The sequence below is a fragment of the Neodiprion virginianus genome, chromosome 5 (genome assembly GCF_021901495.1).
Source record: "Neodiprion virginianus isolate iyNeoVirg1 chromosome 5, iyNeoVirg1.1, whole genome shotgun sequence".
NCBI classification, from domain to species: domain Eukaryota; kingdom Metazoa; phylum Arthropoda; class Insecta; order Hymenoptera; family Diprionidae; genus Neodiprion; species Neodiprion virginianus.
Genome location: NC_060881.1, coordinates 21017472 through 21035784, shown reverse-complemented (window position 1 = coordinate 21035784; position 18313 = coordinate 21017472). Strand labels below are relative to the sequence as shown.

The 18313-nt window shown below is 40.2% G+C and overlaps 1 protein-coding gene across 1 annotated transcript; it reads left to right on the top strand.

Annotated features, from left to right (window-relative positions):
• The first annotated feature begins 2262 nt into the window (after positions 1 to 2262).
• On the top strand, positions 2263 to 17173 carry LOC124306060 (uncharacterized). Its single transcript, XM_046766192.1, has 8 exons — positions 2263 to 2885; positions 4464 to 4567; positions 7328 to 7504; positions 7615 to 7797; positions 9158 to 9346; positions 15602 to 15808; positions 16149 to 16233; positions 16351 to 17173. The coding sequence occupies exons 1-8, from the start codon at positions 2512 to 2514 to the stop codon at positions 16418 to 16420; spliced, it is 1389 nt and encodes a 462-aa protein (XP_046622148.1). The 5' UTR covers positions 2263 to 2511; the 3' UTR covers positions 16421 to 17173.
• The last annotated feature ends 1140 nt before the right edge of the window (positions 17174 to 18313 follow it).

Below are 18313 nucleotides of genomic sequence, written 5' to 3'. Positions count from 1 at the left end.
AGCGCGAGAAATTTTCTCCTGTTGAACTACGCCGAAGAACTCTGAGCTTAAGTATATAATTAGTATATTGATAGACGGAAGCCTAGAGTAAGAATTACGCAAGCGTCGTCGTGACACTTATATTCCGGCAGTGAAAAAACCGTCGCTCATTCCTGAGATCATTAAGAACCAGAAAAGTTATCTGCGATTTTTCCGATTTTTGGTTGACTTAAAAAGATTTCTTGCACAAATATTTGTTACATTATATTCAAATAAATACCAAATGCACTCAGGCTATTATAACATTGATCAAATGTCAATATTTATAATCACCGTTCTTTGTTCTTCAGGTAACCAACGAACTGTGGACGTAGCGATGAATGCACGAACGCCTCCACATCTGCCATCAGAAATTTAACTAGTCATAAGTAGATGCAGTTGACTAGGTTGGGTTAGGCTCGTTAATACAAAGAGGGTGAATTTTAAATTGGAATTGAAATGGGAAATGGTCGTTACGATAGAATGAATAAAATAAATACCTCAGTCTTCAAATTCAGTAGAACACACCTGACAGACAAATTTCTGTCCAAAAACTGTTTGCTACCAAATTGACTGGTGCAGAACTTGTGAGAATTTCAAGTTGTATGAAATGATGAAACTTACGACGGAATCACCCCCTATAGAATCGAGAATGACGAGGCAGAATTACTCAAAATTCAACGAGTAAAATTCACGCCACCGGATTCCGAGAACCGATACTTGTCTACATCTAAGAAACTTCCTGTTTAAGGGCAGATGCAGGGTGCAATCTGCGCGTGATGCGACAATGCACAACGAACGATCAAAAGAACCGATGGTGAGAGGCACAGCCGCGAAGTGGTCTCAGTGTCTGCCGCTTCCACTAGAAACAGTGTAAAGCAGAGCTGAGACGTGGCTTTTCCTCGCTAACGAAAAAAGTTAGTGCCTGTACACTATTCTCTGAAAAAAAGTGTGCGTAATAATTTTCTACTTGGTTTTTTATACCTACATACTCCTTTCTCTATCACTGTGATACGTATTGGTGAATTCTAAAAGTTGGATTTCGAATTTTGGCGAGTATAATTTACCGTTAAAATCGTAACTAAACTGTTCTTGCAATCATTTTGTGTAGCGTGGAAGAGTTTTCGGTTCAAATTGAGTCTTGGTAACTATCATACAGTCGAAATAAAATTCAAGGTGGGAGAGTAACGGCGGCCATGTTGTTTTTATGCGGGCGCACGTGATTTGAAGTATTAATAGGGTGAAAATTACTGAGGAAAATTCTGTGTTCGATGTTTTTTACCGAGGATTTCTGAAAGGATCAAATAAAATATGTACATTTTTTCTGATTTTGGTTTCTTAAGTGCGAATCGCTGCGCAGCATCTGCAATGGCAAAATTGCTCAATGAAGGTCGTCGAGCCCCTCGAAGCCGTGGTGACCCGGACCCCAACCCCTGTAACCCCAGTCCCCCTCATCGGTGGTAGCATGATCGCACACGTGCCGCGTTCTGCGGATAGGCGGCCCGAGGGGTTTCCTAGGGGAGGGGCGCCGAGTGGGTATAGTGCGAGTTTGAAGAATTGATTGCGAGCAATCGGTGGTCCGAGGGTGCATAGATTTCGTAGTTTAGCAGTCTTCCCCCTCTCTCTGCACCTCTGGATGTAGACCGTATTACAGTTTTGTGTTGAGTCAAAGGTGGGTAGGTAGGTTCTGGTGCGAACCTCCCCGCTCTCTTGTTCCCTAGTTAAGTCTTCCGAGCCCGTGGGTTACGTTCGGCTTCTCTCAGTGTCCGGCAAACCACCAAACCGCTTCGACGTCGACGTCCGACGTTGTTTTCGTTTCATCATCGAGGTATCCTAACGACTAGTGAATCACCTTGACGAGAAAGAGGTTCTCCACGTGTTTTTTTCTTTATTCCGCGTAGTACGTCTCCAAGATCATCGCAGCATTGTGAGTGGGTGTAAAGTTTTTAGAATAATTTTTTCCGCGTATCTTACACGTGTGTTTATTCATTCGCTGGAAGAAAAACCCTAATTGATCAACCTGAATGGGATATAAACAGTCCAGACACGATTGGAACAACAAGCTTACACCGCCCACGCGTCGTCCATCAACAGCGACAGCGGAATCTCGAGGAACAGGCTGCCAAAGAATCATCAAACATCGTTGTATATTCTGCTAAAGAGTCGAATACTCGTGGCGCGGGCTTGCTGAAGTCGCAGAAACGGGCACCGTCATCTGGAGAACGTCAACTCCCACCACGAGAGGAAGCAGGAGAAGGAAAAAAAGAATAACGATATGCCCCAATGATGAAGAGCTTTTCGAAATCACTTCAACGACGGACTCGGTGTATTTATAACACAACGTACTGCATCGGCATATAATACGCAGCCGTAAACCGAACTGCTATGCTTCTTAAGTGCGGTTCAACTTCACAAGTGCGGTTCGGCCTGTCGAGCATCAGCGTCTGCAGCACTTGAAGGACTAAATTTGTACAGTACCTGTGATGATCGGTGATGGCAGCAGGAACCCCGATCCTCGTTCCGATCATTGTGACGATCGCGGTCCTCCTATTCACCGAAACGACGCCCGTTTCATCGATCCTACGCCGGAGGGTTTCGGCCGTGAAACTCAATCATGATCACATGGAACTCGTGGAAGAGGAAACTTGCTCCAATCAAACCCTCAGGATGACCTGCAGGTCCCTCAAGGCAATCTTGATCGTTCTTGAGGCTGAGTACAAACCGAATGACTCAAATTTGTGCGAAGTCGAAGCCAGAGGATCTGAAGATGTCGCGACCATACGCCGCTTCCAGATGATCAGAAATCTTTATGGTGATTACGATTCAAGACCTGACAGAGTGGACTTGAAATTATCCATAAACAGAAGGTGAGTTCAAAATTCCTTAAACTTGTCCACGTGCTTAAACTTGTCCACGTGCTTAAACTTGTCCACGTGGATAATTATTGTACCATTGATCTTGAAACCCTCATCATCGCGCCTCTCGGAAATAACAAAATACGGAGTGAGTAGTTCAGTTCCGGGGTTTCGGGTTACCGGCTGAAACAGAGTGGGCTGGTCTTCGGCCTCTTCGCGTGGGGAAGAATGGATCTTTGAGAGGGTAAAAGTGCGTGGAAGAGTGTACTTACGATTAGCGTCTTCCGCAGTTCCGTTTCCACAGTCTTGAGGATGGAAGCGTACTACGTGTAGCGGTAACCCGATACATCGTAGCACCTGCAGCTTGGCCGGTAAGAATCCAGCTGCAACGACAGCAGGAGACCATGGAGAGAGAGAGTTATTAACCGTCTTGGGTTTCTACGTGGTCATAGAGACCAGAGGAGACTGCCTTCGCGACTGACTCTGGTCAGTTTGACCTGACCGCAGCGATAAGTACTCTTGCGATATTCGGGACACGAGTGGAGTAGCAGTTTTAAGTTGCTTCGCGATTGTACGATCCAAGTATTTTTCTATTGGAGATGCAGAAAAGAAATACGAAAGATAGCATCAATGTTGTATAACCAGCTTTGAAATAATCGGTGGAATGGACGTTCGAAAGATATTACATTAGCTACCTTAACGACCATACTTCTCGCTTCACAGAAACAGCGAAGCTCGTTTCAGATCTACGATTGTTATAGCGATAAAATTTACTGACGTGCCGGGCAAAGTCTATTACTATCGACTACTTTGATGTGTCAATGCCAGGAAGTGATCGAAATAATCTAATAGCAGTGAATTACAGTTTGATCTAATGTTGCTTTCGGTCTGGCACTCCCACGAATTCCCGCCCGTCTCGATAATATAATCAAATCGCTGTGTATATTTGAGTTTCAACTACGTCACTGACAGTATTTCCATTTGCTTCGAGGATTCAGAGGCCATTATTGACGCGCTATATTTTGTACAAGTTGCACAGATACAGTTAGTCACACAATAAAACTGGCCTGGCAGTGAGCTTTAGACGCCCCCGTGTTACGCGGAAGGGAAGGGCTGAATCAACCCTTATGCCAATTACAATCCACCCTTACAGCGCGAGCTGCTGTTCTCCGGAAGATTGCCCGTCATTCGGTAATCGGATTTCTCACTCGAACGATAACGAATCACCGAAGTATCGTTACTGACCTTTGAGACCTCGCATTCACTGTCTATATCAAATGACCTAGCTCAGTTTTCGTTTTCTCGAGCCGCTTTGCACGATGGACCGATAAGCTTTCGGAACTACGCTACGTTTTTCGATCAGCAACCTTGGAATGAGTATCGGTAATAATATTGTTGTGTTTTCAATTTGAAAAAAATCTCAAAAGGTATCCCCTGAATTCTGTTGGTACATTCGAACCCAGTATAATGTGAAATGTGTTTATTGTAATTTAACACCAGATTCTTGAGAGACTCAAATTTAAACTGCACCATCACCTTGTACAATAGTTGTACCTATTACGCCTGTTCTTTTTCACCACTTTCGAACAGATGCTCGGGACTGCAGCACTGTCGTTTCAACGTATATTCGGACCACTCTGAAGCCTTATTCTGGAGCCCGGCGAACCTGCGGTTGAAATATGCTTGCACCCCAGGTAATCATCGCAATTTTTGTATATCATTTTCGAGTTTTCTCTGTAATTCATCATTGTCCACCTTTTTCCTGCTTCACTGACGAATTCCGCAAATCGTATTTCCTTCGTTTCCGGATCCATGAGAAAATTTCTTCAAATTGGAGAAATTACAATTTGGTGAATTTGTCAGTTACAAAACTTGAACTTACGATATCTCCTTAGTTAATCTCATTTATGATCTTAACCCTCCGTCCCCACTGTCTACACCTTAGTTTAAGCGGATATTGCAAAGCTCTCATTGTGGCTGACTTTAAGAATTTTTTCAACGAATTCGCGAAAGAACCTATTGGAGTATGAAATACATATATATTTCTGTATTAAAGAATGTTTTTGACATTTTTTGACAGCTGGAACCGTGTATCAGAAAATAACAGTGGGGACAGAGGGATCTTTTACTTTTTTAGTGCTTACAAACGCAAAGATTCTTCACCACTTTACCATACTTTCAATCACCAAGAGTGTCCTCTTAAATGATTGAATCATCTGTTTCTGACAAAATATGAAGTGGGACAAAACACTAATAAAACATACTTGCATAAATATGTCATATAATTAATTTGATATTGCTGAACAAAGACTTGTGCATGAAAATTACGCAATGAAAATCGTTCGCGAATTCTTTTCTCAAATTGCGCTTATCTCGTGGAAATGATAAAACCCATGGAAACATTTGTGAGAAACGAAAAAAAAATCTTTGAAAAGGTAGGGGTGGGGGAACTGACGGGTGATTTTCGACGTGTGACACGTGTTCCCGTGGCAAACATGCGATTGACGCAATGGCGTGTTTGCGATAGGCATCGGGACTGCGTATATGGGCAGAACGCGAACAGCTGCAGCATCGTCGTCCTTGAAACCCAAAATTCAGGGTGCGGAATGGGGCCCTATTTTCCACTGGCTCCCAACAGCCGCAGGAATCACTCGTCTTGCTCTGAGCATTCGATGCACCCTTGGCTCTGAAAGCCTGGGCTGGGCCACAGCCTGAAAATCGCAGGGGACGATCGTGAAAATTTCGGCCTCTGCACGTTTGTACAATGCTTACAGAAAACCTGCGCGATTGTATAGTTTAAATGCACGAACCAGGCGGGGATAAAGAGCCGAGGGATCAGGGATAGACTACACGAAGCCCCGAAATCCCCCCGACTCAAGCTTATTGTAGGCACCGTAACGCCGCGGAGGCTGGAAAGCGGAATTATAACAATATGAGGAATGTGCTTTGTTTGGAAATTATACTACTCTCCCGCGCTCTATTTTGTTGAGCGCGCTTTACTAGCGTCACACGATTTCCCGCCAATTTCTTCATACCCCACGCTTAGCCAAGGAGCCGTCCATTTATTACGTAAGACGATTTGTGCCCATTTTGTCTCCCCCCAATAAGAAAATGTAGGACTTAGGAAGCCCCCCCCCCCGTCCAGCCCCGTAAATCTTATGGAAGATTGAGTATTAAATAGTTGAAATATTTAAAGTAAATGGTAATTCGTAATTCCATAATGTTATCGAGAAAACTTGTAAGAATCACAGAGGGTAATACGTTAATAGTAATTGTCGCATGTGGAACTGATTTCCGATTAAACATAAAATAAACATCTTACTTAAGGTATCTTCAGAGTCCCCCTCTCCACCAAGTAAGACTAAGTAAGAAATTTTGATCCCCTCCCCCCGCCTCCAAAATGTCTTACGTAATAAATCGACGGCCCGCAACCTCAGAAGTTATCAGAAGGGCACGCTGTAATTTTACATTGTATGTATATATTTGCGTTTGGCTTAAATAAATCAATCTTGTTTTGTCGGCGATATTGTTCTGTGACTTGAAAACCCGATGAAATCTGTGAGAAACCGATGAAATAAGATTAGTATCAACGACGAAAGCACTGAGTAGAGTTTCCGATAGGGAATCTCAATCTCGTTTTTTATATAGCTTATTCTATGCAGAAACAGAATACCTTTTGCCAATTAGAGGCGAATGACTAATTTTGGATCTAAATCTATCCAAAGCCTTCATTGATTCCAATGATTTTTCCCCACGCCTGTTTTTTTATTTGTTCAGAACTAGGAATATAAAATAGAAGTTGGTAAACATGATAGTGATCTTTTCAATATTTTGTTTTGCCGGTTGAGTACTATACCGTTTGATAAGATACAATCCAAGTTCAATATTCAGGAACACAATATTAAACTATTAATAAGTCTTGTAGAACTTGAAGAGTAGTATTTCCAATAAAAATCTGGGAATAATTTACCCCGGATTTTGACGTAACAACAACGTGATACCGTAGGCCACATATGCCTCTACTCTTCAAGCAGTCGGTCTCTAGAGCGTTGTAGTGCCGCCATTATCATTAATCAAATCGAATGGGACAGCCTTGCGCCCTTGCCCTATTTCTGAATTGTGAAGCGGGCATAAACTGAAGCCCCGGTTGTGAGTTAGGGGCCGAGAAACAGTTCACAGATAGGAAGCTGGTTCCCATGGACAGTAGCATTCATAAATCGAGCAGCTTCCGTCAAACAGATCTGTAAGCTTTGATATCGATTCTAGTACAGTTCGAAAAATAATCGACAGTGTTGCCATAACTCGACAATGCTCGAAATGGATTCACTACTCAGATACACTTGAGATCATCATAAGTATAAACACATGCTCGTAACCATTCTCGACACTAACAAATGACCTCACATATAATGAATCGATCAGAACGAGGACTGATCACGACGGATTTTCCACAGAAGCGGCGATCATGAAGTACTGCAACAGGATGCTGCCGGTCATTGGAGGGGAAGGAGGGTTCCTGAAGAGCCCGGGATATCCGCTCTTCTATACGGGTGGCAGCACGTGCGGCTGGACTTTCAAGTCGCTGCCAGGTCAGAGGATCGCCTTGACCTTTCATGACCTGGACATACGCAGTACGTACGTTATCGTCAACATCCTCTCTCCCCGAATCTGACTAGAGTTCAACGCCATTATCGTTCTTTTTCTCCTTTTTTTTTCTTCTTCTTGTTTTTGTCCAATTCAGGTCCCGAGCAGGATGGAAGCTGCGTCGACGTGATCAGGATACGGGAGAACAGGGTCACCCTTTTTGAATCTTGTGGAACTGCGGTCGGTGTCCAGGTGCTCTCCGAGTCAAACGTCGTCACCTTGGACCTGATTGCATCAGGCAAAATCTACCCCTCCAGGGGATTTCTCTTGCAATATAAGGGTAAGATTATGAATACTCGTTTCTCAACTCACACATGCGGATCCGTTAACCTTCGTATTCGTTTGATAACTTGAATCAGAAGAAGTTCTCGAAAAATTCGAAGAGCTTTGACAAGAATTACGAAGAGGGTGGTCCGAGTTTTTTTAAGAAAGTACGCTTAGGTTGCAGTACATCAAAAAATATGAAACGCAAATTTTCTGCACGTGTTAATTAGGCCGTTTAAGGTGCCAAAACCATCCCTAAAGTTCACCCTCAAAAATAAGGAATGCCATCCCTTATGGGGTGAATAATGTCTGATGGGTTTTACCAAAAAATGTTACATCATTATTGAAAAATTCTTAATAATCGATTTTTAGAGGTTAACTTTACGGGTTATTTTTCGAACTCTTAAAAGGCCGAATTACCACGTAATAAAGAATATATATCCAATGTTTTTTCAAGTGCTAATAGTAGATCGTGCACCAAGGACGCGGAGTAAGTCTTTTAACATCGAGCATAAGTTTGCAATACGAATCGTAGGAGAGTACGTGCGCGAGCCGAAGACGAATATTGCAAATACGCGAAGCGACAAAGTCTTTGTGCCTCCATCGTGCAAATGACACTTTATGTAACAAATTGTGATTTACGACGTCTTTTTGATCGTGGAATACAAGAAACTGCATTTTAAGTGCTAGGACATAAAAGTGCACGTTTACATACTCCGATGCTCTTTTTTTGTATTGTTGCAAAACTTGTACTTTACATACGGAATGCAGGTAAAAAAAAGTGGCGTAAGCCATACTAGTGCGATACAAAACATATTACAGAATAACGAAAATCGTTGCGGGACATTACAGGTACTTTCCTTGTTGGACCAGATGTTCGTTGAAACGTGTGATTTTTCAAGCGTGCGATATTGAGAAAAGCGTTTTATTCGAAAATACATGCCCACAGATAAATGTCTGGTAGTTCAGAAGATTAATTTTAATCGACTGAATCTGGAGCTGACAGTTGAACCGATAAATTCTTTCCATTTCATCATACATATTCACCAAGAACCGCAGTTTAAAATCCAAGCGATGCACATTCTGTTACATGAAAGAATGAATATTGAATATTCGAATAAATTTGCACAGTTAATTGGCGGTCTTTTGTCTACAATTGTTTGTTTTTTACTCTGCAGGCTTCTGTGCTAGAATTAGTCACATTTTGGTATGTCTTGCGCAATTGTTTGTACAGTAACAATATGGGAATCACTGGGTTCACGAAAATTTTGGTTATTTTCAACTTTTATTATATAGTCTGCGTACAATATTCTCGATGTACTATAGAGGACTTCTTTTCGGACATAATTTTCACTGTCTCTTTTTCGATGTTACAGCTGTTGGATGTCCGCAAGTTCAACCTCCAAACGGAAGCTACGCAGTGAACGAAACTGGTGATGCTAAAACCTTTCTATGCAAACTAGGAACCGTATTCCCTGACACCAATAAGAGAACCAGATTGATTCAATGCAAGAACGGGATCTGGAGCGAAGACAGGCAGATGATTAGCTCTCAGAGATGCGTTCGTGAGTAAATAATTCTTTCTTTCAAGTGATGGTTCAGCTGGATTATGGATTAGATAAGCGCATGATACCGGTTTTACAATTCGCAAACGCTCGGATTTCTACGAATAAAGCAAAATCTGATCTTTGATTGACGTCTACTATAATAATAATATAATAGCAATTACACAAAAATCCGCCAACTTTTATATGGTTGTAATGCTGCGTAAGAATAAAATATGAAACCGTGTACGAAATACGGAAACTCCAAGTTATTTGATGAATTGGCGTTTAGCAGCGCAATTGCGAAACTTTAGGTGATAAGGAAAAACTAAAGTGCTTGAAATCGTCGTATTCTTGTCCTAAAACAAAAAAAAAAAAATACAGCGATTCAATGAAAGAAAGACGGCTCCCCAAAATAAGATCGATGTAAAGCGATTTCTGATTGAAAGATAAGGTATCTCTTTGAGTATTTTTAAAACCTAGCTGTAAATAAATGTCAGCATTGAACACCTTATCTAAACTTTCATTACGACACACGGCAGCAGAGTAATGTTATCACTATGAAGGTTCTTGCGAGATTATGCTGCAAACGTTTACATTGTTACATTTCTTACAATTAGTAAAATAATTATGTGTGTAACATTAATAACAAAAAATCCTCTCAGCCAAGAAATATTTTTTACCACACCAATCGCAAGGATAAACTTTTATAAGAACGAATTGGATGATTAAAAGAATAAGAAAACATTGAATTCATACAACTGATTAATTCTAACAGCGATATTTCTGGTGATAAATGTTGAAGAATCAGGACGGAAAAAAGCGGTGTATTAAGGAAAAATTTATATTTATAAAAAATCGTATTTCTCTCCCATTCTCTCTTATTTTTAAGCTTTCTCGGTGGTACATTATAACTATATAATAAAGAGCAAAAAATATCAGATAAAAAACTGATTATTATAATGTTGAAAATCACGAGGCAGAGTAATGATCGGGAAGTGACGCCAGCGGCGTTTTTCATAAAAGGTTGCGGTTCTGTAGCGTTTATTGTAAGCTTAAGTAATCTTATTGGGGATAACGAAATCTCTTCTTCCACGGTTTATCAATCTTTCCAACGTTCTCGTTCGACGATGAGCAACCACGCCACTTCGTGTTTTATCTTCCGCCCCTCGCGTCGCCTTGCCATCCGTTGAATCTTATTATTATTTGTTTGTGTTCTTTCAATACACTATACATTCATTCATCTTCTTCTTATTCAACTTTTGTTTTTTCTTTTGATCTTTCGACTCCCAATCGACAACCAGTCATCTTTGACATTCCGTTAATACATCGTAATACGTCCAATCTGGCCTTCTTTTTAATCTCTACTCGGCTCGACATTAATTTTCTTAGATCGTCATCCCAAAAATCCATCTGTTTTTTCCGACTTCGGGGTTAGTTCAGAACTCACGGGTCGTGTTCCGAAACCTCTGGGACGAAACGATTTTTGGAATACGTTCCATATCACATAAAGCATGATCTCCTTATCGCAATTAGAGTGTGATCAAGTACATATCTATAACAAATGGTCTGTTCCAAATTCCTCGAGAAATGTAAATCTTGTAGTAACTTTTTCGTTAATAAGTTATCGATGTCCTCTATCTTACGTGTTACATTTACACTTTCATGCAAGATGAAAGAAATATCAAAAAGGAGGGGGAGTAACGCGCATGTACGAATAAGCCCGAGATAAAGGCGGTAATCTTGGGGTCAAAGAGCACACGATGTATATACACAAAACGCGTATCGTTAGTGCGCATGCCTTGAAAATATACTGTGCGTTGTACGTTGTAATCCGTGTCTATGCTGCGCCGCAATCGCCGCCTCCCTAACCTCCCTTGACCCACGGCTACGATAGCGATGAATAAAGCGAGCTTCGCCAACGACTCGAGGTTCAGTCGCGCTGACAGCTAACAAGACGATTCGGTGTTAGAAGTGAATGGATAGTAACGTGTCCGTAAATTTTATGACTTAATAACCCAGTAGAAGAAAAATTATATAAATAACACTGTTTCGAGGATAAGTAAAATAATAATAAGAATCAAAATTTTCATCTGAACGAACAAACCTTATTGTTAAAGTCAATATTTGGTTCAACTTGACAAATATCGGTTTGTCGGTATAAGCGCGGGAACTGGCCGGCAGGTGCGTTCGATTTTTTCAATTATAAACCGAATCGAATACCGTAGGCTGCAGCCCTTGACGGCGGTTGGGACTGGGATTTAAGTCGTGGAGCGGTGTGGAGAGGAGGAGAGGGGGAAGAGGCGCCTCTTGGCTTTCTTGGCAGTCACAGTAATAACCGAGACGTCGTGCGCGTTGTGCGGGGAACTGCGGTGTTGCTTATTTTGTACTTTTGAAACAATCGAAGCGTAGTATTAAGTGTTAAAGTTCGAATACCTTTAAATTGTTTACTTCATGATAAAACGAAGAAAGAGAATTTTCTCTTCAAAATATCGGTAAATAAAATTTGACAGAAAAAGGTGGGGAACCAAGGGCAGATGAAAAGAAAAATGTGAGGAACGCGTAGAGGCGATAAAGGAAAAAGAAAAGCTAACGGTCGGCTCATACGTCAAAACGTAAGTCCATAAAGTACGAAAACGAGGCAGACGAGCCGCGATCAAGCGCGTGTTGCTACCGACGTACAGAGAGAGATAGACGCACCCGAAGAGCGAGAGTGAGAGAGAAAGAGGGATCAGTAAGCCTGTGTGAGGATACGAGACGTGGTCGCATTGTCGTCGTGATGGTGTTGGTGATCAAGAGCAGCTGACAAAGGAGTAAACAATATTTGGTAGTCGAGTGAAGCAAGATAGGAGCGAATAATAGATACCAACGTAGTCCCCAAACGCCGGCAACATGGTGCAAATCTTCTTAGAAAGCATCACCAACTTGATTCGTGAGTCTTTAATTTATTTTATAACTTCGGCACTCGCATCACACATTTTCCGTCCGTTTTAAGGCGATCTCATGGTCCCCTTTGTACTGACGGAGCGTAATTACCTTCGTTACAGTTTTTTGGAATTACCAGAACGCTGATAGGATTAATCGGTCCTCGATTTCACCATGGGGTCGTATCATCTGTAAAATGTAAAACTCAATTTGTACTCGATCTCGAAGCGTATTACAATTGTGTTTTTTTTTTATAAGAACAACCATTTTACAAATTTCTGGCGTAAAATCTTCCAAGTTTATCGAAACGTGGACAAATGGAGCTTTACTTCAATTCAAAGTATTATCATAATTATCATTCGACTGCTGGAAAAAAGTCATTTGTTACAGTTTCTTATATGTAAATAACGTATTAGCTTAGAGAATTTTTGTTGTAAGACTATATGATTGGTGAAAGTAAATATATTTTCTCTTGTCGATGAAAGCGGTCACGATATTAGTGTTTTCATTTCTTCTGTATTTCGAAAACTATGACTCTTTAATTAGCGTACTGTAACGTGTTATAATGGTACCGCCTCAATGCGAGAAATGGAGACACACGTGCTGCCGTAATCCAACCTAATCTCAAGTCGCAGTTCAAACAATCAAGAATCGAACGAGACCTTAAAAAATTTAATAATTCGAATTACGGCCCGCAATAAAGGTGGTGGCTTTTCGTTTTTCTGGGCACAGGTATTCATTTGTACATGTTTAGATTTAGTATGCACACATATGTGTATGTATATTATACATATAATATGGGCAATGAACTGCTTAGCGACGGAAGGTTCGCGTCTTTAGTATTCCATGGTCGTTTGATTGCGCTTTACACATCGTTTCGTTTTGTCTCGTTTGGGTTGTACGACGATAGTCCTTCTCGCAGTGTTTTAACAAGGACGAACTTATAAATCGGCCCGCTAGCGCAAGAGAAACAGAAACGGCGCCATCGCCTATCACACCTACCAATAAAGCGTTTACCGACGTGCAGGGACTACGTGAAGAACGACACGAGCACCAAATGTCCTTAAAACCGAAGCAGTAGCAGGCTTTATACACTCAGGCTAACAGAAGAATAAAAAATTCAGTGGACTTCGAAGAGTTTCTTTCGCTATTGTCAAGTTGAAGTGGATTGATGAAATATTGGCAGCTTTTGTTGGCGAACAACTGCATATCAGGAATCAGAGGACATTGTAAGACAAGAATCGAAGCTTAGAAGTCCTTAAACGTTTTACAGACATTATAACAGTTCAAAAAACCACAATTTTACAATCAATTAATAATCAAAGAATCAAAGAACGCGATGAGAAATCCTTATTCTTCTTTTTTGTAAAATTTGGTAAACTGTTTGATGGTAATGTCAAATGTTCGGAGGGTTTGATCGACATAGAATATGCGTGGACGGTGGAATAGTCCGTAATTGATATCTCGATGAAAAAAACGGGAATCTATTTATCAGATCTTGTGTCTATCGTAATAATACCCACTTAATACAATTAATCGGTTAATAATACCCGAAGCAGCAACTGCCGGAGTTACGAAACTTCACATTACGTATAACGTGTAGATGATACGAAAGAATTATCAATTCGTGTACGTATAGCTATTTGTGAGTTTATTTGAATTACTCCCACTGGCTGTGTTGATTACACAAGTGAATGAATGGATCAATGAGTCAACTCTCAAATATTCTCGTTTTGAGATACCGTTTTTGATTAAATTCAGGGACAAACTTGGTCGAAAAACACACAGAAGACCCCTTGATATATAGCATCCTAGGAATTCATAGACTACTTTTCGACATCATCTTTACTGAAATCCTAACAAAACGTTGTGGTCTTTATAGGTCTAAAACATGATTTCTAGGCGTCTTTGAAATAAAAAGATGATTACCTTTGAACGTTCTGAACGAAAATCTTATTCTAGATTGGAAAAATTATAACTACGGTTCTTCTTCCCACTAATTACACTGCATTACCGGGAAAAATGTTTAGTCATCTGACAAGAAACAACATCACGTATTATTTTCTTTCGTTTAATTATTAACTCAATTACCGTAAGTGTTAATGATCAACTAATATACCCATACCTACTACACGCGTGTATATTTCCTCCGTGCAGCAGCGTCAGTTATATCTATACAGCTCTGCTCCAAATATGAGAGTTCGAAAATAACCAGTGGGTGTATTTCACGTGACAGACACGATATCGTAGTCCGAAAATTCACCGGTATGCGTGCACGTCTGATTGAAAGTTCTTTTTCTTTTATACTTTGCGTTTTTTTGCGAACCGTGTGTTATCTGTACATAATATACATACGTTTGTATAAGTATGCGGGCACATCTTACAGCTGGTAATCGACATTGAGAATTTATATTCTCGTTGCCAAAAATACGTTTTACGTATACAGTGTTCGCCATGAAATTGCATTGAATATTTCTGACAACACCGAAGTGGATGTCGTTTGCAGCCGGATAAAAAGAGGTCGATGAAAATTCCCACAACTTTGTACTCTCGTAATAACCTCCGGAAGCCAAGAGACGTCATGCGGAAAAAATTAAAAATCTAAAATGCGTCGATCTGGTTTCCTATTACATCAGAATTGGAAATAAAAGTCATATTGAATTATGGATTTCACATTCAAAAATCGCACAATCTTGTATATGTTATTTGAACAAACCCAAGTGTAAAATTTTGCTTCAGGCAATATTATTCTCAGATAAAATTTCGTGATCGTTGTTTACGTTAGTGAACAGGTAATATCTGATAGAAATTAAAAAAATGACCTAGAAGAATCTATTAAATTTTGTTTCAACCCCAAGTCACGAATAATGAGGATTTAATAAAAACCAAATTGTTGAACCCTTAAACGCTGCGATTCGAAACATATCGTTTTGAAATTCCCGCGCGCGGTGAAATTCGTATTCGAGACTGAAGTAGGGTTGAATTGGGTTAAATCAACGGCACCTCGCGTTGCGGTGTTGAACGGCCGGGCACAACAGAGCCCTACAATTGGCGCAATGTCACGTAACACCCCCACCATCCGACATTTCCTATTCCGGAGCCGCCGAATAAGCTTCGTTGGTTTTCACCGTCGCGCGCCGATAGCGCAGTAGCGAGAATCCGCCGTATCAGCGTTTGGTGAAATCGTCCGTCGGGTTGCATGTCCAGAGGGGCGATAAGCTCATCCATTGAAGCACGTGTCCGTCGGCTTGTCAGGTGCATGCGCAGAATCGATTCGATTATTCGTCAATTTACGAACGTTTCGAGGTGCGTACATTTGCTAAATTTTGGATATTTTTCTTCGGCTTTCAGTCACTGCGTCTGAGATCGAGAGGAACGCAGGAACGCGACGGTCTTCGGCGCTATCAAGCCTCGCGGAAGAACCGGGAACAGGCAGCAACAGTGGTGTTTTTCCCGTGAATGGTGTGGTGGTGAGGTCGCATGACTCAATGCACTCCATGAGCTCAACCGCGGATCCAGGAAACGCGGCCATGATGAAGGACGGAAACTACGTCGTAGGTCAGTCTGATCAAATCACTCAATCAATTAAGCCCAATCACCTACCTCCTCTTGTAAAATTAATAATTTTCTAACTTTCTGTGCGATGCGCGTTTGTCGCCTTTTCGAATCCCGTTTTCCTCTTAGAAGAAGGGGTTTCTTTACAGTCATGATATCGTAAAATTTAAAATAACAGTCGCAATCAAACGGACAATACTATCATGCTTTTCAGACTCGTTTGTAAATTGTTTATCCATTTATAATGTACTCCTATAAGTCTCCGTTGAATTTCTTCCACCGCTAAATTGATCCTTTTCTTCTTGTTCTCATTTTTCCAAACACACGTGAATTCTATTTTCAGATTTCATCGTACCGACCGCCCTAATCGCGTTGCTGTTCATCTTCAACGCGATCATCGTCTGGGTAATATTCCAGTACAGAAAAAGGTGAGATGTTAGACGGAAATGTAAGACTGTTACGTTCCGTGTTCTAAATTTGACTTTAAATTTGGTTTTCGATACAGCCACCTTTCGGAAATTCTTATACAGGTATTTTTTCTTCAGGAAACAGCCAGCCATCGAAGGAGAGGAAATGGCACTGCGGCCAAAGTCGGAAGAGCTTCCGCATGTGTGATAAGTTTATTTTTACCTACAGTTTTTTTATTTTATTTTATTTTTTCCGTTTTTAACTTTATTTCTTTTGTAAACTCACCTCTTAGAATACGTGTTTAAGAATTGTATTTTATATCTATTTGTGAAAAAAAGAAAAAAAAAAGAACAATGAGGGAGAACTGAAAATACGCCTATAAGAAAAAAATATTTTCAACTATTTAAATTTAAAATCAACACGCGTTTTCGCACATCCATACTTTTGAGGCTTACGACTTCGTGTACCATACATAATATATTACAGTACAACCTCTCAATAATGCCACTTCCCCTAATACGTGCTCGGACGCTTCCCCCACTACCATACTTCTACACTCCGGCATTATCCGCATTCTCTCTCAACAATGCCACTGGTAAAATACGTACATACACAAAGGTACGGAAATTACACTTTTTCGCGCGGTACTATTGAGAGGGTCGAGAACTAATTCTGGAGGACGAGAGTTTGTAGTTAGAGTGGGGGAACCGAGATTCTGAGAAATGTATTCTCCCCTCACAGCCCGTGAGCGGCTCTATGAAGAGGTTGCACTGAATATAAATAATAATAATAATTTAATTATCAGTCTCAAGACACACGGGCCTAAAATGAAAATAGTACGAAATGAAGCACAGAATGAAGGGAAAAAATTAACTTCGCGAAGCAAATTGTCTCTCGCCTAAAGTAATAATAATAAGAATGAAAATAAAAATGAAATAAAAGCAGGAAATAAAGAAAAAACTTGACCAAGTTATCTCCAGTAAAATAAAAGTATGGTCCCAAACGATTGATCATGTCACAAACTTTCATGTTTGCAAGTTTCTAACTTTTCCCATACGATTCTAGAAGCGTTGATACCAAAGTCTATTCGATGTGACAAAAAATTTTGACTGAACTAAAACTCGTGGATATTCCAAAGTTTTCGATCATCATCGTAGAGAAATCGGAAATTCTCGGAAAATCGTGACACAGATTTCATTTATAATAGCCCAAAACAGTTCTCGGGAAACTCTCGTTAGAAACTCTCTATTTCAGTTGAAATACTACTCGAGGAAAATTCAAGAGTAAGTTCGAAATTCTAGGTTTTCGATTGAGTTTTGTGATTGAAAGCAGCATACGATAATTCTATATTTTTCCCGCTTTTGTAGGTATATAACGACTCTGTAATAAAAATGAGAACTTTACCCAAAATTGTGCGATTAAATTTCAACGAAAAATATCTTTTCTGGAATATTCTTACGTAAAATCAGAATTATTATCGAAACAAACCCTTATATTGTATGTAAGCTTGAATGTACGTATATTGTATTCGTGTAGCCTGAATCAAGGAGTTAATCCCGATGCAAAAATGGCGTACACTGATTAAGATTGCAAATATCACAAATTGATTTTAATTATTACAGAGATTACCGAATGATTGCAAAGATTTCAGCAAGATGACTAAGCATTAAAAAATTTGCAAGGATTACAAAATTTGCAAGGGTTGGAAAAGATTACAGGGATTACGGGTCGATTACAGAGTTTACATAGAGATTGCAAAAAATAACAAAGAATACTCAAAATTACAATGAATACAATAGAATACAAAGAGTGCATGAGATTACAGTAACCTATGTACACCAGATTACAGCAGTGATTCACCCCTGGGCCTGAATATAATTATACAGACGTAAGAGCATAATGTATTCGTACATGTATTTTACTTACGTAATTCGATTGCGACGATGACATTGATGATTGACGTAAGGAAAATTCATCGATATTTTGTCAATTTATTGTTATTATTGTATTATTATAGTATATGTATATACATATACGCATGTGTGTATACGTATACTTTCAAAGCATACACATACGTGACACACAGAAATAAAAAGATTG